Below are 27,542 nucleotides of genomic sequence, written 5' to 3'. Positions count from 1 at the left end.
TTATAATTTATAATTATCAGAGATAATTATGGATTATGAAATCAGGAATTATTAAACTTAATTAATAATGTGGGGCGCCACCCGGAGACCGGGACCAATAACCAAACTGTAAAAGTAGTCTCATAAACAAATTAAAGCTGCAAGCAGCGTTGAACGGGCCCTCGCACCTCCACGCACGTCGGGCCATGATGTAATTGAAGGTCTTCTGTCCAAGCATGTAGATGTCTTCAGACCCGGGCTGTTTTTTAGACAGTGCAAGGCGGAGATAAACATCACTTCCTTTGTCCACTGTTTTGCCCACTGCTGGGGCTGCTTTGCTACCTGATACCTCTATTGATTATGGCTGTATTGTGCGGCTATATCTTCTGGACCATTCGAGGAAACCTTCGAGAGAAACCAGGCAACAGTGTCCAAACACAGTCTTCCAACTACCTAAGGAAAGAGAAGCAGCTGGCAGGATCTCTGTCTCTGGTCTTGGTCCTGTTTGCCCTGTCCTGGCTCCCACTCCACATTATGATCTGCATTGCGTATTTTGGTGGTCCGAACATTGTAGCAGCTTTGTATGTTGGCATCCTGCTTTCTCATGCTAACTCAGCTGTAAACCCAGTTGTGTATGCGTTCAAAATACAGAAGATCAAGACAGCATACCTGAAGATCTGGCGACGGTGTATTGAATGTGGAGAAGAAAATCGAGGCTCTCAGACGAGCCAGACAACAGACATCAATCTCAGTATTAACATTAACAGTGTGGCCAAATATGAGTGAATGCAGATTTCCTTGATTTTGTGCTTCTTTGTTCTTAACAACCATTAACTCATGACTTAACAGGCACACTGCTGAAAACAAAGATTGATACAACTTTTTCCTTTTACTCATCATTTTATTTAGCTGCCTCATGTTTTTCATGTCAGAAATTCAATTGAAGCTCTGATTTTTATACAGTAGCCTTGTGGTTCAATGTGTGATTGTTGATTCTTTTGTTCACTTTTAGAATCTATGTATAGCTGTATTTTATATTTTGTTTTACATGTATTTCTCTAAGTACTTATTACTTCCTGCCTACCATAAACAGTTTCATTTCCCCCTGGCTGTCAATCTTTGAGGTCAACTGGGCTAAATACTCTCTCTTTTCTGTATTATATCTGCACTGCATGCACAAGATGATCAATATCCTCATCTGACTAAAATGGTGAACAAATATACTTCCCAAAATGTGTTCTGTGAGAGACATAACTGTAAGCCTACCAGGAAGTGAGAAATTCTGTAACATTTATCTGACAATGTTTCTGCTCCTAGAATAAACGGGTGTTGTAGCCTACACAAATGTGGCAAATTGTCGTCACTTATGACTGAATATGATAATTTCCCATACCATAAATACCTGATAATAAGAGTATATACTCTAGATAGTATTAAGTTATCATGCTAACACTATATTAGTAAGTACTTGCACGTTTATTAGCTGTGATTGTGTGTCACAGTCTACACTACACTGTTGACCTTTAAAGCAACTCTCCGAGCCCTAAATATGTTTTAATTACATGTGTTATCATTTTAATGGATAAAACAGCTTTAGGTTTACCAAGTGTAGAATATATACGTGATCATAGCATCTTTCAAATTATTCATCTGGATTCAAATCATTTTGTTCATTTATCATCTCCCATAGACTGCATCCCTGTTACTTGTTATACTCTGGAGTTCTTGCACTGAAATCAGTAAATTTTCCAGAGTAGCGGGGACATTGTTTCTGAAAAGGGAAGTTGCTTTTGAATTTCTTAAATGCCATTTCTCAATGCTTTAAGCAGCACAAACCAATTTATATACATGTACTGAGATGGCAGTAGGCATCTCAGTACATGTATGAGATTTCAGGGCAAATAAAACCAGTATCTGCATGGCTAGAATGAGGTTAGTGAGAATAATTACTGTGAGGTCATTTCCTTTCATGAAGAGGCACACTTTGTGACATCTGTTACATAAGAATAGCGTGGATGGTGAAAATACATTAAATGATTTCAGGGTAACATCGAAAAAGATGACCATCAACAGATTTTTTTAATGAGCTGAAGTTGGTAAAGACCTTTTGTTTGTCAACTATATTCAGCCTCTGAATAACCTCTCTGTACAGCTGCTATTCATGACCTAATTACCCATAAATGTATACTAAACTCATAGACAAAATGGTTCAGAATCGTTGTGACAATATCCATACCTACCAGTGATTTTAAAAAGATTTAACAACGGAAACAAAAACTGTAAAAAAAACCCTGTAAACTGTAAAATACCTCCCTTACTAATGGCATCCCTGCTTCTCAGTGGCCAAAAACATCAAAAAAATATGAGTAAACCTGGTCTTATACAATATGTGTGCATCTTGTGTATGTAACCCACCTTTCACTGTAGTACTTGGTCTTCTTTCTGTATTACACAGGTTTAATACAATATTAATTTGAGGTTTAATGCAAGTTTAAATGCCAACCCAATAGTGTTTGTAGTTTTATACCAGTAAACTGACACTTTAATATAAGACCAATATATCTAAGTGGATGTTTTGGAGGTTGTTGTGAATCACACTTGCACTTCTGAAAGATGAGGAGAAACAGCGTTTATTGAGACATCGGAGGAGCTTTGTCTTTATTCACAGTTTGTTTTTAATCCAAATCAGTTGATCAAAAGTGACATTCATTTAGAGGTTTGAAGTCACTGATATTGTAGCAAACTAATCAAGGCTCCACTAACCCAGTAGTTGATGTTTAATTTTCAAAAAAAATAGCAAGAGTGGGAGAAGAGAAAGGTTTGGGTCACACTTGACAAGATCATCTTGCATAGTTTTCACCCTATCATCAATCATAGACATTACTGCCTGGTCATCAGAATCAGTGATGTCTTGAAATGACTTGCAGGTTTCATAGTCTGTGCAGGGAACAGAAAGGCAAATTAGATTAACACTGACAATTAAAAAAAACAACAGTTTATACTGCATTTTATTATATACACAACAATTTAAAAATGTTATTATGGCACCTTCTATGGTAAATTATTATATATACTTTGGTATACCATAGTAATACCCTGACAACATCCAGATTTCTAACTGACCAAGTAGATTCAAATGATTCTTCAAGCCATTAAAAATCTAAAAGATGTAAAAGTCTCACCATGATCTGACTTTAACATCTGTGGTTTCATCCAGCCAAGACACTCTGCCTGCGCCTCAAACTCCTTCAGTTCATCAGCAGTGACATTCTTTCTCCTACCTGGTGAAGAGGAGATGCAGTAAAGATAAAAGCTTTGTGATGATTTTCTATTGACATATGTCACAATCACAGCCGCGATTCCAGTTTATCCTTTGTGTTTCTGGTGTTTCCCTTTCCCCTGTGTCTGTGATGTGGGTGTGGTGCTCCTCTCACTCTCCTGGCTCCCCGATTGCTTTCCAGTCTACACACCTGCAGTACATCAACTCATCTACTCAGTAGTATATCAACCCCGCTTCTTCATCCACTCATCGCCAGATCGTTGTTTCAGCCATTGTAGTAGGTCATGTCCCAGGCCAACTTGAATTGTGCATTCAAAGTTTAGTCTCTCATGTTGTTTTGTTCGTTGAACTAACCTTGTCTCTCTTTGCCACAGGATTACTGCATGACTACCTGTTTTCCTGCTCATCTCCCTGCCCGCCGACCAGTCATCCTTGCACCCCGTCTACAAGGGGAGGGCCTGAATCCAAATACATTATTTGGCAATGCACAAATAGTGTTTTTTTTTTTTTTATGAACATTTATTTTGCATAAAATATTTTTTTAATTATTTGTTTTCGGTAACAAAAAAAAAAACATGTCAAATACCAGCGTGTAGGTCGGTTACATCGCTATCTCAGTCTGTCTCCTCTGCTCCGCTGTCTATCAGCACATGTCAACAAGGGGAGTCACATGCACCTGCTACATGACGCACATTTCCTTATTTGTACATCAGTCCCGGAGTTGGGGGTGTTCGCCAGAGATAAAGCTGAGCTACTGACACGCAAAGTGCTTTCAAGGGACTCTCCATAACCTGTTGTTCCCCCTCTCCTTTCTACAAAAATTGTAAAAAAAGTTGTAAAACTAGGCAATAAATGAAAAATGCCACGCAAGAATTGCCACTGAAGTTCTTCTCTACACGTGTAATGTGTGTGCTTTCTCTGTGTTATAGGCCGGGTGTATAAATCATTTGAGGTCTATCTGCACATTTGTGATGCACTTTTTTTTAGCTCAGTAGTCAGCACAGTCATCTGTGATCTGGGAGACGGGAGTTCAAGACCCCGTATGGGAAAATCCATCGCAAGGTAGTTTATTCATAAACACTTTAATATCCTAAAATTAAAAGCGTAATAAAAACAACAATTGAATTTTTACACCTATTTCCACTTTTATTCGAATATAAATACAAATATAAATAATTTTGCTGCCTAGATACGAATACAAATATTGGGCTCTCTGCACATCCCTACTATCTACTAGCTTCCAAGCTAGCATGGCTTCCATCCAGCCATGCTCACATCTCTCTCTTCATCCCTGCGCTGCCCTGCTTCACCAGCTGCCAGCTTCCCTCTGCCCCTCTGCCTTTGCTTGCCAGTCAATAAACTTTTCCTTACTCTATCCTATCCTTATTCCAACTCTGAGTCTGTATCCTGCACTTAGGTTCCCCCTTGTTGATCGTAACAACATATCAGTTTACACCACACCACTACAATATAATACACTATTTTTTATATATTGACTGTCTTTGCTATTAACAGCCGGTTAGAGAAAGATAGATAGATAGACACAAAATACAGTAATAACTAAGAATAGAGTCAGGTTTTCCTTTCTTCAGGCCAACTGGGGGCAGCAGAAACAAGTGGTGAACACAACACTGACATATCATCACCTTTTAAGCTTATTTTCCCATAGACAATGTTACGTGACTCACAGTTTGAGCGAGCCTGTCCTTGAAAGTAAAACAACCTAATAGGTTGTAATGTCAGTCGCCAAAAATGACCTATAGTTACGTTTGAGTGACAGATGCCATCTAGTGGCCGTAATAATTATGACCCAGGAAAATGCCGCATTTCAGATGACGTCTATATGAGGAGACAAATTTCCATATTCAGACGTGGCGGGTTTACAATTACAATTTACAATTTCATTTCGCAGATGCTTTTATCCAAAGTGACGTACATCAGATAGCTGATATAACACAAGCAGGGATCTAGTCAGGAGAGAACAACACAAGTAAGTGCCATAGAGCTAAGTTTGAGTGGAGACCGTGGAGAAACAACTTGTTCAAACACTGGAATTGCACAGGGTGTTTGATATATTTCAATCTGGTTTCCGTAAACTGTACTCCACTGAAACAGCTGTCCTTAAGGTCTCAAATGACATTTTAATGGCTGCAGATGCCGGAGACTGTTCTGTTCTAGTGCTATTGGACCTTAGCACAGTGTTCAATACTGTGGACCATCACATTCTAATCCACAGGCTAAATCACCTGGTGGGCTTTTCTGGGACTGCATTGGAGTGGTTCTCCTCATATCTGACAGATAGATCTTTGTCAGTCTCTGTAGGTGAATTTGTTTGGGATGTGGTGTCGCCAGGTATCGTTCTTGGGACCCATTCTATTCTCCATATACATGCTGCCACTGCGACAGATCATCAGCAGTTTCAAGAACATCTCCTACCAATTGTATGCCGATGACATCCAGTTGTACTTTTCATTTAAACCTAATGAGCTTCACAAACTCTCTGTACTAAACAACTATTTCACATAACTAGGAACACAATTAGGAATTGGATGGCAAACAATTTTCTGCAGTTAAATGCAGACAAAACTGTAATCCTGATCTTTGGCCCTGATAATCTTCAGTCATCAATCAGGCAGAACCTTGGTGCCTTATCATCATCTTCCCAGTCTTGCGTTTCTTTCACCTGAGAAACATAGCCAAACTCCGGTCTGTGGTATCAAGAAATGAAATGGAGATGATACTTTAATGCTTTTATTCCATCACGTTTGGACGACTGTAACTCTCTTTTTACCTGCCTTAATAAATCTTCCGTACACTGCCTACAAACTGTCCAAAATGCTGCTGCTAGGCTTTTAACACAATCCTACAGATAGTCACATATAACTCCTATTTTAATCTCACTGCACTGGCTTCCAGTAAATTTTAGAATTCATTTCAAAATTTTGGTACTCACTTATAGAGCCCTACATGGCCAGGCTACACAGTATATTACAGACCTTCTGCACCCCTAGACCACTAGTCGAGCTCTTAGATCCTCCACCCAGGGCTTTCTAAGTGTACCTCGTACACATTTTAAGACCCAGGAGGATCATGCTTTCCAGTCGGCAGCCCCTAAGCTTTGGAATAGTCTTCCAACAAGCTTAAGGTCCTTGGATAATGTAGACTCTTTTAAAAGCAGCTAAAAACCCATTTGTTCAGACAGGCATTTGGGTTGTATGTGTTATTTTATCTTAATTTGTTTATTTTATCTGCTCTCCTTGTATATATTGTTTTTCATTTATTCTGATTGGATTTAATTTAATTTCATTTCATTTTATTTTATTTCTTTGACTGTGAAGCACTTTGTAACTGGTGTTTGTGAAAGGTGTTATATAAATAAATTTTGCTTGCTTTGCTTGCTTGCTTGCACAGAGGCAATGCATAGAGTGAATAGATTGCATAGAAGCAGATTTTTTTTCTTTTCTCTACCTTCAGTCCATCAAGTGTAAAGGTGTTTGCGAAAGAGCTGGGTCTTTAGCCTTCTCTTAAAGATTGAGAGGAACACTGCAGATCGAACAGAGTTTGGTAAGTCGTTCCACCACCGAGGAACTACAGAGGAGAAGAGTCTAGCTAGCAACTTAGGACCCTGTTGTGGTGGTGGTACCAGGCGCCTTTCATTGGCCGAGCGTAGTGAGTGGGATAGAGTGTAGACCTGAATTAGGGAGTTCAGGTAGGCGGGAGCTGTTTTAGTTGCTTTTTTGTAAGTGAGTGTCAGGGTTTTGAATTTGATATGGGCAACTGATTGGGTCGGGTGGCAGGTTAGTGACTTAGCTGCAGGAGACCGCTGTTCACTTCCTGTTTCCTACCGCAAGTGTCACATTTACAACCGTGAGTCAGGACACTTTTTTAAAAACCATAACTATGATTGTCATGGTATTTACTGTTGCCATGACAACGAAGGTTACCTAACTGTAAGAAAGTAGTTACTTTAACTCACACCATGTTAAAAGTGATCATTTTAACCCAAACCATAATCTTTCCCTCACCAAGTGTTTTTGTGCTTAAACTTAACCACAGTGTTGTCACATCAATAATTATTTTTTAACAATTATTTGTAACGGTTTTGGAAAGCCCAGACAAATGTTGTTGTCCTGCTGATTCCTGCTGATAGAGGAGTCAGATTAGAAAACGCTCCTATGGGTCATTCTGGAGTACATCATCAAATGACCTATTTGGTCGTTTAATTTAGAGAACTTGTTGGTTTGAGCTCTTCTACATCTTGGATCGGCATGAAACTCCCCCGGTTAAATCATCAGTACAAAAGATAAACAACTGCTTTAGAAAATATCTGGCTTTTTGACAAAAAGTCAAAGATACAAGACTGTGTACATAAAGATTTCAAGGTAGAATTCAACTATGACTCACAATGTGCGTTTTGGTAAAAAAAAAACAGCCAATCACTAAGCTTAAAATTAGGTCATGTGAGCTGCTATAACTAAAGATTACAATGTTGAGAAAACTGATTTTACAATCTGCAGTGTGAATCAGTTTAGTTTCAATTCCTGGGTCACTTTTGAGTCAATTTACCAACTATAGTGCCGCGTTTTTGTGGACAATTTTTTCTTTTTTCTTAGCCATCTGCCACGCTGAAATCACAGACAAATTGTGATTTCTCAGAAACAAAATTGAAATCATTGAAACTGGTGGTCACAATATAAACCTATAGAATCGGTACATTATCCTGAGGATATTGTTTAAAGACAAATTGAAACTTCGAATACAGAATGGGTAAAAACATTTCTGGAACCAGTGACCCCTCCCACTTTGCAACTCTATAAACTCTCTTTTAGCTCAGTTTTTGGTCTCTACAAACTCCTGAAGGAAATATCTGGCTGACTGTGCAAACAAACTGTCTGTTTGATACTGAGCAGGTAGTGTACAGCTGCTTGCCATGACTGAAAAGAACAGTAAGAGGGCAATGAGAGTGAAACAAAACAGTAAAGTTGCAGCTGGACAGCTAAACAATGAACTGAAACTCGCTAAAGTTCGCAGAGGGGAGCTGCAGAGTCAGCGGATTCTCTGCAGGTTCATCACTACGAGTGATGCCGCTGACATTACACATTGTCATTTGATAAATTATCATAAAAAATATTGATTATAGCTGCTTTAATATCTATATTTATCCAGTGCACCTTGAATTTATCATTTAAATTTAGCATATCTTAATCATCAGTATTAGTTAGCAATGTTTCTTCCCTTCATCAGATATGTCTGGATTATAGATTATAGTTTTCTAATCTAATGCAAATGGAAATAGTTAATTCTGAATGGTCTGAAGCCAGGCAAGGAGATTAATCTCTTCATTATGTGCACAGTCTTCCTGCAGAGAGTGTCAATGTCATATTTACCTTTTTTTTACCATATTTCAATATTTTTTTGATTCTTTTGATATTTAATGTTCTCCTTACTGAAGAGTGTGAGAGTTTTAAGGTCATGGTCCCCCTTTAAAACAAGACAGTCAGGACACCCAGTTTGCACCAGGAAAAATGATTTACCAGTTACGAGATCTGTTGGAAACATAAAAAGAGTGTGGATGGTAATAATCATTTAGTCAATAGTTTACATTCTCAGCAGTAATAAAAGTATAATATCATAATAACATTAACTCTTCATGTACGTGTATCAAAATGTTAGAAACAAAAATATCAATATTAACTCATTGATCACATTGGCACTTTAAATAATTACATTGGATTTTTTTAATTTATTTTTTTGGTATTTTTGTGTATGGTAATGTTACAGAATGAGAGTAAACAAGCAAGTGAATGAGACAGAAAGTCAGAAGTCTGCAGTGTACAGTAAAAGTTAAAACAGCAATTAAACACCAGTGCACATAGTATATCAAATAAAACTCTTACTGTCACTGTCAACATCAAGCACTATGGTGTTGTTCTCATAGCGAAGTGGTGTAGATTTGTTGGTGCAATATCCATGACTGCAAAGGATTTGTTAAAGGTTTAATAAGTGAAAGAATAACTGTACAGTACATGAACATGTATGATGCACAAATACTCTGACTGTGGGACACATCTTTAATTGAAAGATTCATGTCAACAAATCAACCACTATATCAAGTAAAAAGATTGCTAACCTGTCAAATTTTATGTTGGCATCGTAGAAGTTTGGTGTGTCCTTAGCAGTAATGTCCATTGCAATACTTGGCCAAAAAAGAGCGTTCACCAATAAAGGAAACCAACACTTGTCAGCAGATGAGGCTATGACGTGCCATCTCCCAGACAACTGCAATAACAAGAAAAGGACACATTGTTGATATTTTTAAACTAATGTTAACATTTTTTTCCCGAAACACATTTCTGAAAAAGTAAATGTAAGTACAAATGCAGTACAAATAGGTTTAATAGGTTCAATTTAGTTTTGTCTAATGAGGCAGTTTGAAAATTACATTGTTAGTTATAAATGTGGAAAGAGACTTACATCTGGACTTTTGTCCTCTGGATTCAGCAACTTCTCACAGGCCAGTGACGCAGGCTGGCACACTGAGGTGAGACTCAGCACAACAATAGCAACACACAAAGTCTTCATCGTGGCTCTGATACCTCTTCATCTCTCTCAGCTCTGTTTTATATTGATATCACTGACCAATTATTTTTGAGCCTCCTCCACCCACCCCTGCACCTCTGCAGATTACCGTGAACCAAATGTTAACCCTGAATGTTATTTCAGTAAGTCTTGATGTTTGCTTATCAAACACAAAGCTATGCAACACATTTCCCAAACTAGAGTAAAGGGAAACTTGGGTGAGTGTCCTATTTATCAGAATCCATTTTGGTGGTTTTTAGACAGTTAGCTCAGCTTATAACTTTCATGAACCAAAAGGCAAACGTCTCAACATAAATTGGGCAGCTGGCTTCACCCTGAACAGGTGGTTAGATATCACTGAGTTCATGTAGCCTCATTATTTATTTATTCATTCATTTATTTATATGTATTTACATGTATTTTTCAATATTAAAAAAATGTTTTTTGTAACAACAACAACAAAAAAAGAGTGTTTCAGAACGGTCTTGGACAGGGTAGGCCCACCTGATTTTCTCTGTGCAAACCCACAATATGATTTCCGACTAATGTTTTGCACCCAAATCCACAGATGGGGAAGCATGAAGGACCCCTACATGCTCTGTGCAAGCATGTTTTTTTTTTCTCTGATACGCCTCCTTTGATAAGATAATTTATATTAGTAATGTAGAAATGTTTTTTTGAGCTGTATTTGTGACCGTGCATCTTCAATGTAGGACTTTATGGTGCATCCATGAATGCAGCACGTGTTGCAGCCAGGACAGGCGGCGGCAGCAGACTATGTTTTCTGAAATTACAAATTTATGCCTATTTGCTCTGTGAGAGACATAGTTGCAAGCCTCAGGGGCGTCACTAGAGATTTAAGGTTAGGGGGCCCCCAAAATGTCTGTTTGTCATGAATTTTTAGAGTAGCAATAGGTGTAAAATCAACACAATAGATCTGTTTCTTCATAGTTTGTATTAGGCACAGATCTAATATGACTTAATGCTTTCCATCCACTTACAACAGGCACAGATCAAGCAAAGGTACTGAAGTCAAGGAATGTTATCTCCTCTCTCTTAGATAAGTTGCAGGTCCTAAGTGTATTATTCATACACAGACTGATGTTTGATGTGGGAACCTCTAAAACTAAAAATGTCATAAAATCATTGAAGCTAGCTTATGCCTAGTATGAGTAATAGGCCTATGTCATAAAATTCAGAATTAATTTTAACTGAAAGCTTAAACAACTCCCACTCGCTTTCTTCTTGATCACTAACCTCCATCAGACCTGCTCCTTCATCCCTGTCAGTCTCCTCCAGCTTCCTCCTCTCCCTCTCCTCGCCTGTTTTCAGTAACATGTTATTTTATTAAACTCAGATTAACAAGAACTCAAGGCTTAATGAATGATCAACCAGTTTAAATTTGTATTTGTCTGAACTGGCAAAATCTTCTCACCTGACTGGCCTTCGGCGGAGCTGCTGCCTTTTTGAAGAAATGTTGTTTATCCATTCACAGGTTGAGGAAATGAGGGATATAAAGTATAAAATTGCATTATGATCAACACAATGTGACCTTTTCACTGACATTAACTGATTATAAACAACAATCTATGCCTATTTATATGATTGTTTCGAAATACTTAAGAGGCATATAAAAGCAAAGTATGTAAAGAGCTATCAATAACATTATTTATATCTCTTTCACTTGTTCACACTTTGGCTGGCTGGCTGGTCAGCTAGTTAGTACAGTGGACACCACTTATAGTGATCACGTCTGTCTGGGTCAAATTAATCACTATAACGGATAATTATCATAACCGATTTTTTTCTTTAAGTCTCATGCAGATAACCATATAATTGACATTTGTATATATTTGTATACCTCCGCACCCCTGAAAATGGTGCCGCAGCCACCAATTACAATATCATATGTGTATCATGGGAGTAAGATAAAAAATAAAAATAGTTACCGTAATTTTATTTTCCCCCCCATGTTTTCATGTATGAAAAGACCCAAAATGAACACTGTAAGCAGACTATTGATTACTATAAGCAAATTATTTAAACAGCATTTGTATAGGACTGATTCTGTCCTGAGCTTTTTGATCCATATAAGCGGTTTCCACTGTGTAATGTTAGTGTTATATAGCCTATCCTCTGGTCTTTTCCTAACTTAAACCTAAAGTTAGCTAACATTAAGCAGGTAAAAAAACAACTAACAGCTTGATAGCTCGCTACATTGACCATCATTTGCCACAAATTCATATTGGAGCTTGGTATCTTCACTCTGTTACTACTTAGGGGAGAACAGGGTAAATAGAGCCAGTGGATAAAATGAGCCACCCCCATTACCTAGGTAACCATAAACAAAAGTAATCATGGTACCACAAATTAAGAAAGTATAGTTCACATTACTCAATCCATCTTGGACTCAAGCACATGGAGAGAGTGATCAGAAAAACAGAGCAAAAACAAAAGATTTTTGTCATGCCAAGTGAATTCATCATGTTACTTAAGTTATCAGTCTTGTATCTTAATTAAAATAGATAAGTTTTGGACATTATTACATGTTAATTTAAGTCAGTGCAAGCTACAAAACAAGGTCATAAACTTAGCATAACTGTGGATCTGAGCCACTGTGTGAAACAGTTTTGTCAAAATGGAGGTTGTGGGGTAAAACGTGCCAGTGATGTTGGGGCAAGTTGAGTCAATGGCTCAATATACCCCCCAAAATTATTTTCTGATATTCTAGAGACTAGAGACACTGTTCATGTTTGATCCCTGTTACAAGTGCTACAATGCTGATGAATAAATACCTAATTGTTGACTAATGTTAAGTTTAAGCCACACACAAACATGCCATGCATACAGACGGGTGACAAATTAAAGGAAAAACCAACATAACGTGTCTTAGTAAGGTGTTGGGCCACCACATGCCACCAGAACAGCATCAATATACCTTGGCATTGATTCTACAGTCTCTGAACTTTTCTGGAGGGATGAACATCATTCTTCAAAAAGATATTCCCTCATTTGGTGGTTTGATGATGGTGGTGGAGAGCGCTGTCTAACACATCAGACCAAAATCTCCCATAGGTGTTCAGCTGGGTTGAGATCTGGTGACTGTGAAGGTCATAGCATATGATTCACATCATTTAATACTCATCAAAGCATTCAGTGACCCCTCGTGCCCTGTGGATGGGGGCATTGTCATCCTGGGAGAGACCACTCCCATCAGGATAGAAATGTTTCATCATAGGATAAAGCTGATCACTCACAACTACTTTGTATTGATCAGCAGTGACCCTTCCCTCTAAGGGGACAAGCGGACCCAAACCATGCCTGCAAAATGCCCATTTCAGCATTACAGAGCCACCAGATCCCCTCACTGTAGGGGTCAAGCATTCAGACCTGGACCAGTTTTTCCTTTAATTTGTCACCTGTCTGTATACACAAAAGCACATTTACACACACATTCTTTCTGTAAGTAAGACACCAAGATCACATTTTCCTGGGTTTTCCTGGGTTTCTGCGGGTATTACAGGTGGTTCATCGCTAATTACTCTGCTATTGTGAGACCCCTGACAGATCTGACAAAAGGCTATCTGCCAGCACAAGTAAAGAAAGCAGTGGCGCATGGGGCCACCTACTTTAATAACTCTGAGCCTTTTAGGGATCAGTGGACCCCAGCCTGCACTGCTGTCTTTCAAAAGATAATCCACTGTCTCACTCATGCTCCTGTCCTGGCTTTTGCCGACCCGACAAAGCCTTATATACTGCACGTGGATGCCGGCTTTGAAGGTTTGGGCGCAGTGCTCGATCAGGAATATCCGGAAGGATTACGCCCTGTAGCCTTTGCCAGTTGGAAGTTGAGAAACTCTGAAAGAAACTACCCTGTCCATCAACTTGAGTTTCTAGCACTGAAATGGGCAGTAGTCGATAAATTCCATGACTACCTCTATGGGGCAAAGTTCACCGTGAGAACTGAAGAAGGAGACAGTGTACTTGTTCGAGCTTTGGGAGTTCCTGGAAAACACCAAGTTAAAAGAAAAGTGGAACCTACAACCCTATATGGTCATTGGAAAGCTTCCTAACTTACCTGTTTATCGGGTTAGGCCTGAAGGGGGAAGGGGAATAGTAAAGACGTTTTACAGAGACCATCTTCTACCCATAGGGTTCTTAGTGAGGATGCCTGAAGTTCAAGAAGGGAGCTCCATCTCAGAGGCCGTCCACCAGAGCCTCCAGTGCTCCTGCTCAGAAAAGAGCACAACGAGAGGAGGAACAGACCACTGGTGAACCAGGGCACAGTGTTTCAGAGACGGAGGAGGAGCTCCCATGCTGATGAAAGGCCTGATACAGTCAGTGGGGATGGAAATAGTGCCCTTGATACTTCCCCCAGCGAAGAGAGAAGGCATGACCATGCTCCTATGGCAGAAGGGGAAACTAATTGTGGTATACTACCATCAGAGGACCCTGTGGTGGACACAGGACTGGAAGTGGGAGACGTCCCAACAACTAGTGCACCCAATGATGGGGTGGACCTTAACAGTGCCCCTGCTGCTAAATGAGCAGTTAAGCCAGTCATTTGTTTGAGTTATGATGAACCAGGAGAACCTAAGCTCAGGAACATCCCTTCCTAATGGCATCCCTGCTTCTCAGTGGCCAAAAACATAAAAAATATTAGCAAACCTGGTATGATATAATATGTGTGCATCTTATGTAAGACCATGTATGTGTATGTAACCCACCTTCCACTGTAGTACTTGGTCTTATTTCTGTATTACACAGGTTTAATACAAGATTAATTTGATGTTTAATACAAGTTGAAATGCCAAACCAAATAGTATTTGTAGTTTTATACCAGTAAACTGACACTTCAATATAAGATCAGTATGTTTAAGTGGATGTTTTGGAAGTTGTTTTGAATCACACTTGCACTTCTGAAAGATGAGGAGAAACAGCGGAGGAGCTTTGTCTTTATTCACAGTTTGCTTTTATTCCAAATCAGTGGATCAAAAGTGACATTCATTTGGAGGTTTGAAGTCACTGATATTGTAGCAAACTAATCAAGGCTCCACCAAGCCAGTAGTTGATATCTAATTCATTAAATATGTGATTAAGGGATTAGATAAAATCTCTGGGTCGCACTTGAGGAGATCATCTCGGATGTTTATCAGCCTCTTTTTAATCGCAATCAACATTGCTGGGATATCATCATCAATGTTTACAAGTGACTTGGAGGTTTCATAGCCTGTGCAGGGAACAGAAAGGCAAATTAGATTAACACTAACAATAAAAATAATAACAGTTTATATTGCATTCTATTATGTACATGACAATTTAAAAATGTTATTATGGCACCTTCTATGGTAAATTATTATATATACTTTGGTATACCACAGTAATACCCTGACAACATCCAGATTTCGAACTGACCAAGTAGATTCAAATGATTCTTCAAGCCATTAAAAATCTAAAAGATGTAAAAGTCTCACCATGATCTGACTTAAACATCTGTGGTTTCGTCAAGCCAAGACACTCTGCCTGCGTCTCAAACTCCTTTAGTTCATCAGCAGTGACATTCTTTCTCCGACCTGGTGAAGAGGAGATGCAGTAAAGATAAAAGCTTTGTGATGATGATGATAAAAAACTGCTTTAGAAAATATCTGGCTTTTTGACAAAAAGGGACAAGACTGTGTACATAAAGATTTCAGGGTAGAATTCAACTACAACTCCCAATGTGCATTTTGGTAAAAAGCAGCCAATCACCAAGCTTAAAATTAGGTCATGTGAGCTGCTTAAACTAAAGATTACAATGTTGAGAAAACTGATTTTACAATCTGCAGTGTGAATCAGTTCAGTTTTCATTTCTGGGTCACTTTTGAGTCAATTCAGCAACTACAGTGTTGCGTTTTTGTTTAGAACGTATTCTTTTTCTTAGCTGTCTGCCATGCCGAAATCACAGACAAATTATGATTTCTCAGAAATGAAGTTGAAATCATTGACACTGGTGGTCACAATATAAACCTATAGGATTGGTACATTATCCAGGAGAATATTGAGGATATTGTTTAAAGAAAAATTGGAAATGGGAATTCAGAATGGGGAAAAACACTTCTGGAACCAGCGACCCCTCCCACTTCGCAACTCTATATAATCTCTTTTATCTCAGTTTTTGGTCTCTACGAACTCCTGAAGGAAATATCTGGCTGACTGTGCAAACAGACTGTGTCTGTTTGGTACTGAGCAGGTAGTGAACAGCTGCCTGCTGCAGCTCAAAAGGATGATAAGAGAACAGCGAGAGTGAACCAGAACAGTAAAGTTGCAACCAGAAATGAGCTGAAACTCACTAAACAAGAGAAAAATATTGATTATTGCCACTTTAATATCTATATTTATCTAGTGCACCTTTAATTTCTCATTTAAAATCAGCATACCTTAATCATCAGCAGCAATATTTTTTCCCTTCATCAGATATGTCTGGATTATGTTATAGTTTTCTAATGTAATCCAGATGGAAATAATTAATTATGAATGGTCTGAAGCCAGGCAAGGAGATAAGTCTCCTCATGACATGCACAGTCTTCCTGCAGAGAGTGTCAGTGTCATATTTATCTTTTTTTTCCCATATTTCCCATTTTTTTTATTCTTTTGATTATTTAATCTCTAAATTCTCCTTACTGAAGAGTGTGAGAGCTTTAACGTCATTTTCATTGTCATTGTCTATCTTCATAACAAGGCAGTCAGGACACCCAGTTTGCAGCAGCAACAATGATTCACCAGTTAGGCGGTCTGTTGGAAACATAAAAAGAGTGTGGATGGTAATAATTATTTAATTTATAGTTTATATTCTCAGCAGCAATAAAAGTATAATATCATAACAACATTAATACTTCACATACGTATATCAAAATGTTAGAAACACAAATATTATTAACACATTGATCACGTTGGCACTTCAAATAATTACATTGCAACAGCTCTATTTTAGAGTGTCCTACAAATGATTTCATACCATTAGTATTGTACTGAAATCTATCACAGGGCTTCAATTATCTCTGTGAATTATTTATTCTATTTTGACTTTTTTTTATTTCTGTAGGCCTTGTTTGGTAAAGTCACAGAATGAGAGTAAACAAGCAAGTGAATGAGACAGAAAGTCAGAAGTCTGCAGTGTGCAGTAAAAGTTAAAATAGCAATTAAACACCAGTGCACATTATATATTAAATAAAACTCTTACTGTCGCTGTCAACATCAAACAAGGTGTTGTTCTCATAGAAAATTGGTGTAGATTCATTGCCGCTATATCCATAACTGCAAAGGAATTTGTTAAAGGTTTAATAATTGACAAAATAACTGTACAGTACATGAACGTGTATGATGCACAAATACTCTGACTGTGGGACACATCTTTATTTGAAGATTCATGCCAACAAATCAACCCCTATTTCAAGTAAAAACATTGCTTACATCTTAACTTTAATGTTGGCATCATAGAAGTTTGGTGTGTCCTTAGCAGTAATGTCCATTGCAACACTTGGACAAAGAAGAGCGTTCACTAACAGCGGAATCCAACAGTTGTTAGCAGATAAGGCTATGAAGTGCCATCTCCCAGACAGCTGCAATAACAAGAAAAGGAAATATTTCACTTTAATTGCGATTTTTTTCCCCCATAAACACATTTCTGAAAAAGTAAATGTTGTACAAATAGGTTTAATAGGTTCAATTTAGTTTTGTCTAATGAAGCAGTTTGAAAATTATATTGTTAGTTATAAATGTGGAAAGAGACTTACATCTGGACTTTTGTCCTCTTGTTTCAGCAGCTTCTCACAGGCCAGTGACGCAGGCTGGCACACTGAGCTGAGACTCAGCACAACAATAGCAACACACAAAGTCTTCATCGTGGCTCTAATATCTCTTCATCTCTCTCAGCTCTGTTTTATATTGATATCACTGACCAATTATTTTTGAGTCTCCTCCACCCACCCCTGCACCTCCGCAGATTACCGTAAACCAAATGTTAACCCCAAATGCGATTTCAGAAAATCTTTATGTTTGCTTATCAAACACAAAGCTATGCAACACATTTCCCAAACTGGAGTAAAGGGACACATGAGTGAACTAAAGTGTCGTCTTTATCTAACAACTGTTTCTATCTTAGCCTGTTATGTCCTGTATCCATTCATATTTATCCTGTTTAGGATCAGGGAGGCAGTTCATGTAGCTTTTCATTCTCATACCACACTAATGGGGAGGTAGACCGTCAATTTTGCCAGCTGAAGTGACAACTTTCACTGTCAGATTTTATCAGCTGTAGCGAGCAAGCTAATTAAGCTAACACCGTCTCCATGAATTTCATACAAGCTTTTTGCAGTTAACTTAAATGTGCAGTGGATGATACATGATACTGTGTTTAAAGATTGAAGCTAAAGCTGTATGTCCCAGACAAAAAGTCAGCATCCTCACCAGTTGATGATCCATGTAAAGGATTAGGAAATAAAGAAACAGCATTGATAATTCATTACAGTGTAGAGTTAGCAAATTCTAGTGTAATAAGATGATGAGGAAAAATGTAAAATTAGACTCTAGTTTCATTCTTGCATTTAACTATTTGGCTGCTTAGCTTAAAAACCCTTTCACACATGGTCACTACAGTAGACAGCTACGCAAAAGCCATTTTATTATGCAATTCTTATTTAATTGGTAAATCTGAATAACAGCCACTACCAGGGTTTCTGTACAGACAGAAGAAAAAGAAGAAAGACTTGTTTCACTGTCAAAGTATGAAAGATGTTAAAAAAAATCATTAGTGATGATAAGGGCTACAACTATTTACCAAGTGCAATATGAAATAAATGTCAATTTATTTAAATTTATTTCACATTTTGGTCATTACATCCTGGCAGTATATAACAAACATTCCCAATAACATAACTGATTACTCATTAATCATGACCTGGCCGTGGATAAGCAGCAGAATAACAACGGATGGATAGATTAACCAAATGATACATAACTTATTCATTTAAAGCCAGAAGTCTGGAGCAATAGATTTGGGGATTTTCCATCCAGGTTCTGCTAAAATCACATTAAAAAAACATTTTATAACTAAAATCATTCTGCCTATGGCAGACTAGAAAAAAAATTTAAGACCTTTGTGAGTAAAAAATTAAGACTTTTAAATACCTTCTAAGGCCTTTTAAGGAAACCTATATCAATGCTTTTTAAGACTTTTCAAGACCTGCAGATACCCTGCACTACAGTGGACCCTTCAACTCCGTAGGTAGGAACCTAATGACAAGCAAAACCATGACAACCAAGATGGCCAAAATTAGATCAGACATGCCGAGAACTTTTGTGCTCCTTCAACAGAGGAAGACCCATGTAGGTAAATTAAGTAAAAAAGGTACAAACAAGGTAAAAAAAAAATGATGAGGATGAGCCACCAGATTCAGACCTTTGTCTTATTTAATTGAATGAAGCAAGTAAGAAAACTAGATGATAATCTCACAACAGTTTTAGTAAATATGCACAATGACACTAAACAAGTACATCAAAAGCAAAGTATCCCCATAAATACAAAGAAACACAGTACCTGCAAGTGTTTTTTCATTTCTTGGATCTGATTACTTAAAATGTCTCCTGAAAATATTTATTCCCTTCTTTTGTAAATATATTTTTGAAAATGTTCATGATAGAATCAGTGTACTCACAGTTCCATACACCTCAAATCACATCTGATTGGAGGTAACTGCCCCGAGTTCATGATGAGTCTTTTTTTTTATTTTATTTTTTTTACATTTTACAGGAAATGAAAACAGGAGTTTGACATAAAAATACAAAATATGATGTCACAAGCGATAACAAAAGGACACTGGATCAGAACTTAAAATATATATTTTGATATTTTTCATTTCACTGTGTCCTTAAGTATGCAGTTGTTGACTAGTCTCTACAAAACACTGTCCTTGGACAGAACAGTCTTGGACGGGGCTTGGTTGGCAAACCCACAGTATGATTTCTGACTAATACTCCAAATTAAGCCATGAAGGGCCCATCTGTGCCAAAATATATCTTAGTTTATGCATTAAACCCTGAATCTGCATTGCGTATATTTGTGTTTTGAGACTGCCTCTGTAAATAAATACGATGTCGATACCAAATACCGGAGAGCTGCTCTGTGTAGATTGACCAGTCAGCTTGATCTCAGTCACTGTTAGAAACGCCCCTCTGTGGTTTACAACACACTGCATCCAGTATCACAGATCACGCGGGTTGGGATTTCTAGAAAAAGGTAAGTGGAAAAATTAGTGGTTGCAAAATACAGCGATTCTGTTAAATTGAACGTGAGGGCCAGTATGAGAGGTTGTAGCATGTGGTTTACACTACAAGGCGCTTCTGCAGAGTCAGCGGGTGGTGTTATCTTTACTTTGCCTCTGTACTTCGACCTGATGTAAAATATGTTAACTGTTAACTTAACGGTTAACTGTTAACCTTTACCCATTGTGTGTGTTGTCCTGAGCTCACATTTGGACCGTACTTTTCTTCCACAAGGACCAGTTTTCACAGTTACGTAAGAGAGCGTTATTAATTTTCATTCAAATAAGATATTATAAAGTAGCTTGTAGACTAGTTGGTCAAGCATTTTAGTCGTGTTTTACGTCAGGTCTAAGAAGGACAACGTTACATTTTGGGCTTGCACATAAACTGTTAGTTAACGTTAATTAAAGGCCTGTATTAAAGGTAAGTTTGCTAATGTTTTTGGTGCCAGACCGGAAGCGTTTTTGGCCGGGGACCAAACGCCGCCGTACGAACAATGTTTGCTGGGAACATGGATGTATAATAAGAGCTCTTATCATACATCCATGGCTGGGAACGGTTGAGTTTCTTGAAAAATACCGTTAGGTCAACGGTTGAAACTTTAACGGTTCTACCGGGTGTCCAAGACAGAGATGACTTTAAGGATTATGAGCGACATGACTGCTGTGATTAGCGGCTACAATCCAGGCTAGCAGAGGAGACACTTAATAACACTGGAAAAGAACCACAAACTGATAAATACTACCAGTCGTTGTCTGTACAGTTTCCTCGTAATAGTAACACAAGCAGTGGGTCTATTACGTGTTGTTGGCAACTGTAAGTACAATAAGTATAAAGACAAGTAAGTTAAGTATTAACTTACTTTACTCGACATATGTGGCAGCTTTCTGAGCAGAAAGTGCTCAATTGAAAGGTGACCCCCGGATGATTCACTCAGGAAAGTTTAGAGAAGCTGTGCGCTGCTCTTTAGCGGAGGTGAATAAACCAGACGTACATTTGTCCAAACAGAAAGTATTTTGTCTTGTAAACCTCAAAGACACAGTTTGAAAACACTTCCGATAGAGTATTATGGTTGATTTATGGCAGGTCGCTCGACACTTTTGATGGTGTTGGTTTCAGTCGTCTCCATGGTAACCAGGCGCTAATCGCAATCAGTCGATTAATTAACTAGCTGAGTGACAGAGAAGTCATCGGCAACTATTTTGATAATTAATCATTATCTTCAGTCATTTTTTGAGTGAAAGTGAGTTGGAAAAAAAACTGAATATCGTTGGATTTTGGATTCATTGTCAAATAAAATAAAGAATTCGAAGACACCTCAGGCCCATAAATGGGCATTTTTCATGAGAAAATAATCAGCAGATTAATCAATTATGAAAACAATAATCAGTTGAAGCCCTAAAATGTTATTATTTGGGCTTTAGTTTAAGTGAAACAAAGATTTCACATGTGAATCCTTTCTTTGATTGCCCTCTAGTTCATCATGGTGCAGCTGGTGATCCGCCGGTACCGTCCCTCAGACAAGGACACAGTTCTGAACTTGTTCAGCATTGGCATTCAGGAGCACATCGGCCCATGTTTTCACAATGCCATGAGCAGCCCTGCCTACCTCACCATCACCCTGGCTCTGTGTAGTGCTGGCTACCTCCTGGGCTCTGCGTTAGGGGCTGTGTTTTTACCAGGAGTCTGGGTGGCCCTTGTCTACTACTGCTGTCATGAGCTTTATGCCAGCTATGTCAGAGAGAGACTCCGGACAGACATGCAGGACATCCCTGGGAACTACCTGAGCAGATCAGATGACTGTTTCTGGGTGGCTGAGGCTGAGGTTGATGGGAGGGCCCAGATTGTGGGTATTGTGGCTGTAATGGCCAAACAAAGCGGGGAGGAAAGGTATGGGGAACTGTTCAGAATGATAATTTCGCCACTCTGCAGACGTGCTGGCCTGGGCTTCAGGATGGCTCAGACAGTGGTTGACTTCTGTAAGGAACGAGGCTTCTCCAAGGTGGTGCTGGAGACCAGCTCCACCCAGACCGCTGCTGTGGCACTGTACAAGAAACTGGGGTTCAGCCATGTCCTCTCACACACCAAAACAGAGGCTCCCTTCTGGATGGTAACGCTGGCCAAAGTCACTGTTTTAAGAATGGAAAAACACCTGTAGGCCTGAAACAACCCTCATCAGTTACTGTAATGTTCCTCTTGTCAGTTGTTAAAGCCTTTGCATCAATATTACTTGAATGAGGCATTATTTGTAAGCAATGTCTCACAGACACACTCGCTGCTCTAACTATGAACAAAATCTCAGGTAGAACAACAAGGAAGTTCCTTTTGCTTGTACTGTACATAAGACCAACTTATCTGAATGTTTTAAACAGGACATAGTGCTGGTTTTACAAACTTACTGGACCAAAATTCACAATACTGGTGATTGTAGTGCTGTTTGTATGTTTTTTATGACAACTAGTTTAAACTACTGTGATTTTATGTCACAAATTACACTTCACATGTAACTGTTTTACACAAAAGAAATAAAAAACACCTGTAATTGTTTTAAACAGCTGTGTGTTTTCCTTCTGTCTGATTCAACTTCTGCTCTGGTTGAAGTTGGGTGAAGCTATGCTGAAATTACATGAATGATAAAGGTGTAACTTCTCGCACCCAAACAGGTGCGAAAAAACTAAGAATGGACCAAACTGTGAATGGACCTTTAAAGCTGGTCAACATTTTTATTTATAACCACTGTCAGAATGACTGCTTATTATTATCAAAATACTGTAGTTATTCAACTGAAACCCTCATCCTGCTGGCTAGTTATAAATAGTAGACACTATATTATAAAGATAGTATATATTATACCAGTCTGTCCCAACCTTTCTGGCTTGGGACTCTTGAAAAGGCCTAAACGTCTACCTGTGCCCCCATGTCACCAATTTCAAATGTCTACCAGTTGTTGTGTTACCATTTCAACCACAGACTGTTTTTTTTTCTCAGTTGAATAATTTAGAGTCCTGAGGAAGTCAAATTATCCAATAATAAACAGGGAAAATAAAGAATCAAAGAGAGAACGTTTGTCTTGTCACAGTAGGGCAAGTGCAAGTGTTACTAATAACATTATTTACACCTGTGCTTTTCCTACTGTGACATGTCAAAAGTTTTGAAATTTGCTACTAAAATGTAATAACCCTTACTTTTCGTCACACACAATCAATAAGAAATTATGGTTTATAGTTCAGACCATGTTCTCATAAAAATCAGTTAATTCTGACAGCTTTGTGAAGTAAAATGTTCTTTGGGAATCTCATATGTCATTCACCATTTTGATACCAAACATGGTCTGCTACACTAGTTTCAGACATAATATGTTGATAGAAAATATCTCTGACCACTCACACACACCTCTTATGAACTGACTTGTGTTAGTGCTGTCACAGTCAGGAGGGTAGTATAGTATTGTAATATGGTAGTTTACCCTACTATTGATTGTAACCGGTAGACAGTAGAGGGCGCCATTTATCTACTAAAGTAAGATAAAGCGCTTGTCTGTTATGCCAACTGACTGTCTTCTCAACAATGTACTATTCACAGTATTTACAGTGCATGATTATAAGTTATTTAAAGTATCAGGAATGTATAATGACAAAAAAGGATGATGGTGAAGATGATGAAAAAAAATCTTTAAGAAAGAGGTAAGGTTTTAAATGTAGAACAAACTGCAAGGTGTCAGGCAGTCCCTGCCATATAACACCAATTTACAGGCTTGTTTTAAACTGAGGAGACTAGCATGACGTGACTAGATAAGTAACATGCATCTTTACAGAGTTAGTGTGAATGTGACTTTTGGACAAAACAACAATTACCATCATCATCTCATGTATTACCAGAGCTAAACTGGAAGTTAGCCATCTCAGCTGGCGGAAGTCTCTAGTGAGCATGCTCCATGGGCACATGTGGCCCATAGAGCATGCGCAATATGTTTTCATTCGGGTAATTTCTTTACAGTAGGGAAGTGGATTTTTGGCCTCATGCGCCAAATGAACGGGGCCCTGTCTCCAACGCTGTATCCAGTTCTCTTTATACATCCATGCTAGGTACTAGTACAATCAATGCTGCCTCCACCTGGCTGAGTGTAATTAAACACAGAAAAGTAACTGACAGTGGAGTTTCATGAGCTTGAACCTGGATTCAAATTTTTGGGGGCATCAAATTTTCCTCTTTTGTACATTGGGATGGACATGTTCCCCAGTCCCTTGTGGCAATTGCTAGTGCATGCTAATATGTTCACAATGACAATGCTAACATGCTTATGTTTGGTATAATATTCACCATGTTCACCTTCTTAGTTTAGCTAATGTTACAGTAGCATGCCAATATTTGCTGATTAGCATTAAACATAAAGCACAGCTGAGGTTGATGGGAAAGTCTTTTAGCTTTGCAGGTATTTGGTCATAAACCAAAGTATTGGACAAATTGACCCGATGATAGTGTTACATGAGAAGTTAAGGTTGTTAAAATTCATCCTGTGGACGACATGAATGTGTAGGCCAAATTTCATGGCAATCCATCCAACTGTAACCAACTACTTTATTGCACTACAGGAAAGGTCAGGGGATCACAAAGGCAAGGCAATTTTATGTATATAGGTATATATTACAAATATATATTATATCTATATATTACAGGTACACTCAACTCTAATATTATAATATATAATATTAAGATATTTCATTCTGGACCAAAGTGGTTGAGAAGTTATGAATATTAAAGTTTATGTTACTAGTGCTACATTTCAGTAAGTCATGCACAAAGATTTGTACAAAAGTCAATTAAGTCAAATGTTAAGTCAATAATAAATGTATTTTGGACCAGATGCTCCGCAATTCTCTTGTCTTACTGGAAAGTGTTACCAGTTGAACATACAGGAAGGATGTCCGGTTATTTATACCTTTATACATGCAAGTGTTTTGTGGTTGCATGTGTATTGACAGTGCTTGCATCAGCAACAAGATGTAACCTGTGGCACCACATCTGCATAAACTCAACATCAGCTGTTTCAGTCCACACGCTGTCAGCACAGTGTTTTTTTTTTTTTAGAGATATATTTTCCATCAAGGTTGTGGTTTTGTGGTTTGGCCAGATAGCATGTTGTGAAGTAGCTCATATAAACCACAGCAACAACCCGTGGTATTTGTTAGACCTGTAGATATTTATTTATTTATTTTTAACTGCTATGAGGCCGAGGACTTCCTCAAATGTTTCACAAGCGCACATTCAGGCTCAGACTCACATTCAGACACGCTGCACCACTCACCATCAAACATTAGCTGGACAGGACGCATAATGGAGGCAAGTGAAGTGATCTTCACGGTGGTGGAAGTGCTCATTGCTGTCAGCTGCTGTCTGGGTAATATGCTGGTTATTTTGGCCCTGTGGACCAGTAAGAGCTTTTAACAGCCCACCTTCTGCCTTATTTTCTCCCTGGCTGTGGCTGACTTTATGGTTGGCTGCATAGCCATACCAATAGCTGTGATGGTGGACGGACGAATGAACACTTCATTCCATGGCTGTCTCTTCATCAGCTGTGTGCTCATCCTGTTGACTCTAGTCTCAGTTTTGTCTCTTGCGGCTATTGCAATCGACCGTTTCCTCCGGGTGTATGCCCCTCTCAGGTAAAATTATTCAGACTTATGCTTTGTGAATGTACAGAGAAAAGTAAAATAGTACTGCCAGGGTAAGGGATTGAATTTAATCTAATGCTCAACCTACATTCATGTACTGTGAGGTGTGAGGAGGTATATAGTTATACACTTTATATTTAATTTATTATAAATTAATATTATTATTATTATTACTAACTGTTTTGAATTATTGATTTGTGACACTGTAGTCAGAACACACGTACATAAATAAATGCCGATGATACTAATAATTATTAATTGTGTTTACAGGTACAAAAGCACTGTCACACAGAGACATTCATGGTTTGTTGTAGCAGCATGTTGGCTTGTTGCAATACCACTGAGTTTTGCACCCATGTTTGGATGGTACAACCAAGAAACCTTGTCTGAGTCAGTCAACTCTACCATTGTCTGCCAGTTTATAGCTGTGATCCCCATGTCATATCTGGTTTACTTCAGTTTTTTCCTCTGTCACCTGATATCTCTGTTGATTATGGCTGTATTTTACGGCTACATCTTCTGGACCATGCGAGGAAACCTTCGAGAGAAACCAGGCAACGGTGTCCAAACACAGTCTTACAACTACCTAAGGAAAGAGAAGCAGCTGGCAGGATCTCTGTCTCTGGTCTTGGTCCTGTTTACCCTGTCCTGGCTCCCACTCCACATTATGAACTGCATTGCGTACTATAGTGGTCCGAACGTTGTACCAGAAGCAGCTTTGTATGTTGGCATCCTGCTTTCTCATGCTAACTCAGCTGTAAACCCAGTTGTGTATGCGTTCAAAATACAGAAGATCAAGACAGCATACCTGAAGATCTGGCGACGGTGTATTGAATGTGGAGAAGAAAATCGAGGCTCTCAGACGAGCCAGACAACAGACATCAATCTCAGTATTAACATTAACAGTGTGGCCAAAAATGAGTGAATGCAGATTTCCTTGATTTGGTGCTTCTTTGTTCTTAACAACCATTAACTCATGACTTAACAGGCACACTGCTGAAAACAAAGATTGATACAACTTTTTCCTTTTACTCATCATTTTATTTAGCTGCCTCATGTTTTTCATGTCAGAAATTCAATTGAAGCTCTGTTTTTTTTCTGTAATTTATCAATCATGTTATCATGTATTTTTATACAGTAGCCTTGTGGTTCAATGTGTGATTGTTGATTCTTTTGTTCACTTTTAGAATCTATGTATAGCTGTATTTATATTTTGTTTTATATGTATTTCTTTAAGTACTTATTACTTCCTGCCTACCATTAACAGTTTCATTTCCCCCTTGCTGTCAATCTTTGAGGTCAACTGGGCTAAATACTCTCTCTTTTCTGTATTATATCTGCACTGCATGCACAAGATTATCAATATCCTCATCTGACTAAAATGGTGAACAAATATACTTCCCAAAATGTGTTCTGTGAGAGACATAACTGTAAGCCTACCAGGAAGTGAGAAATTCTGTAACATTTATCTGACAATGTTTCTGCTCCTAGAATAAACGGGTGTTGTAGCCTACACAAATGTGGCAAATTGTTGTCACTTATGACTGAATATGATAATTTCCCATACCATAAATACCTGATAATAAGAGTATATACTCTAAATAGTATTTAGTTATCATGCTAACAGTATATTAGTAAGTACTTGCACGTTTAATAACTGTGATTTTGTGTCACAGTCTACACACATAAAACAGCTTTAGGTTTACCAAGTGTAGAATATTTATGTGATCATA

The 27,542-nt window shown here is 38.3% G+C and overlaps 3 protein-coding genes across 8 annotated transcripts; 2 read left to right on the top strand and 1 right to left on the bottom strand.

Annotated features, from left to right (window-relative positions):
- Window positions 1–14,841: 14,841 nt before the first annotated feature.
- LOC121894684 lies at window positions 14,842–18,212 on the bottom strand. The gene is made up of 6 exons (XM_042407428.1): window positions 17,611–18,212; window positions 17,288–17,436; window positions 17,058–17,131; window positions 16,499–16,609; window positions 15,313–15,411; window positions 14,842–15,068 (listed from the first exon to the last, which is right to left on the bottom strand). Exons 1-6 carry the CDS (start codon window positions 17,716–17,718, stop codon window positions 14,914–14,916), a joined length of 696 nt encoding a protein of 231 aa, XP_042263362.1. The 5' UTR covers window positions 17,719–18,212; the 3' UTR covers window positions 14,842–14,913.
- A 1,420-nt stretch (window positions 18,213–19,632) lies between these two features.
- Window positions 19,633–22,689, top strand: nat8l2 (N-acetyltransferase 8-like 2). Of its 5 annotated transcripts, none has more exons than XM_042406575.1 (2): window positions 19,633–20,111; window positions 21,615–22,689. In XM_042406575.1, the coding sequence occupies exon 2, from the start codon at window positions 21,621–21,623 to the stop codon at window positions 22,293–22,295; it is 675 nt and encodes a 224-aa protein (XP_042262509.1). In that variant the 5' UTR covers window positions 19,633–20,111; window positions 21,615–21,620; the 3' UTR covers window positions 22,296–22,689. The 5 variants fall into 5 exon arrangements, with proteins under 5 accessions (XP_042262509.1, XP_042262511.1, XP_042262510.1 ...); XM_042406577.1 differs by lacking the exon at window positions 19,633–20,111 and adding an exon at window positions 20,147–20,385; XM_042406576.1 differs by lacking the exon at window positions 19,633–20,111 and adding an exon at window positions 20,147–20,390.
- A 1,009-nt stretch (window positions 22,690–23,698) lies between these two features.
- LOC121894429 (adenosine receptor A3-like) lies at window positions 23,699–26,881 on the top strand. Of its 2 annotated transcripts, none has more exons than XM_042407017.1 (2): window positions 23,699–23,820; window positions 26,080–26,881. In XM_042407017.1, the coding sequence occupies exons 1-2, from the start codon at window positions 23,705–23,707 to the stop codon at window positions 26,732–26,734; spliced, it is 771 nt and encodes a 256-aa protein (XP_042262951.1). In that variant the 5' UTR covers window positions 23,699–23,704; the 3' UTR covers window positions 26,735–26,881. The 2 variants fall into 2 exon arrangements, with proteins under 2 accessions (XP_042262951.1, XP_042262952.1); XM_042407018.1 differs by lacking the exon at window positions 23,699–23,820 and adding an exon at window positions 24,868–25,800.
- Window positions 26,882–27,542: the final 661 nt, after the last annotated feature.

This window comes from Thunnus maccoyii, chromosome 3 (genome assembly GCF_910596095.1).
Source record: "Thunnus maccoyii chromosome 3, fThuMac1.1, whole genome shotgun sequence".
NCBI lineage: Eukaryota > Metazoa > Chordata > Actinopteri > Scombriformes > Scombridae > Thunnus > Thunnus maccoyii.
Note: the sequence above shows the minus strand (reverse complement) of the source record. Positions and strands in the feature narration are given on the sequence as shown.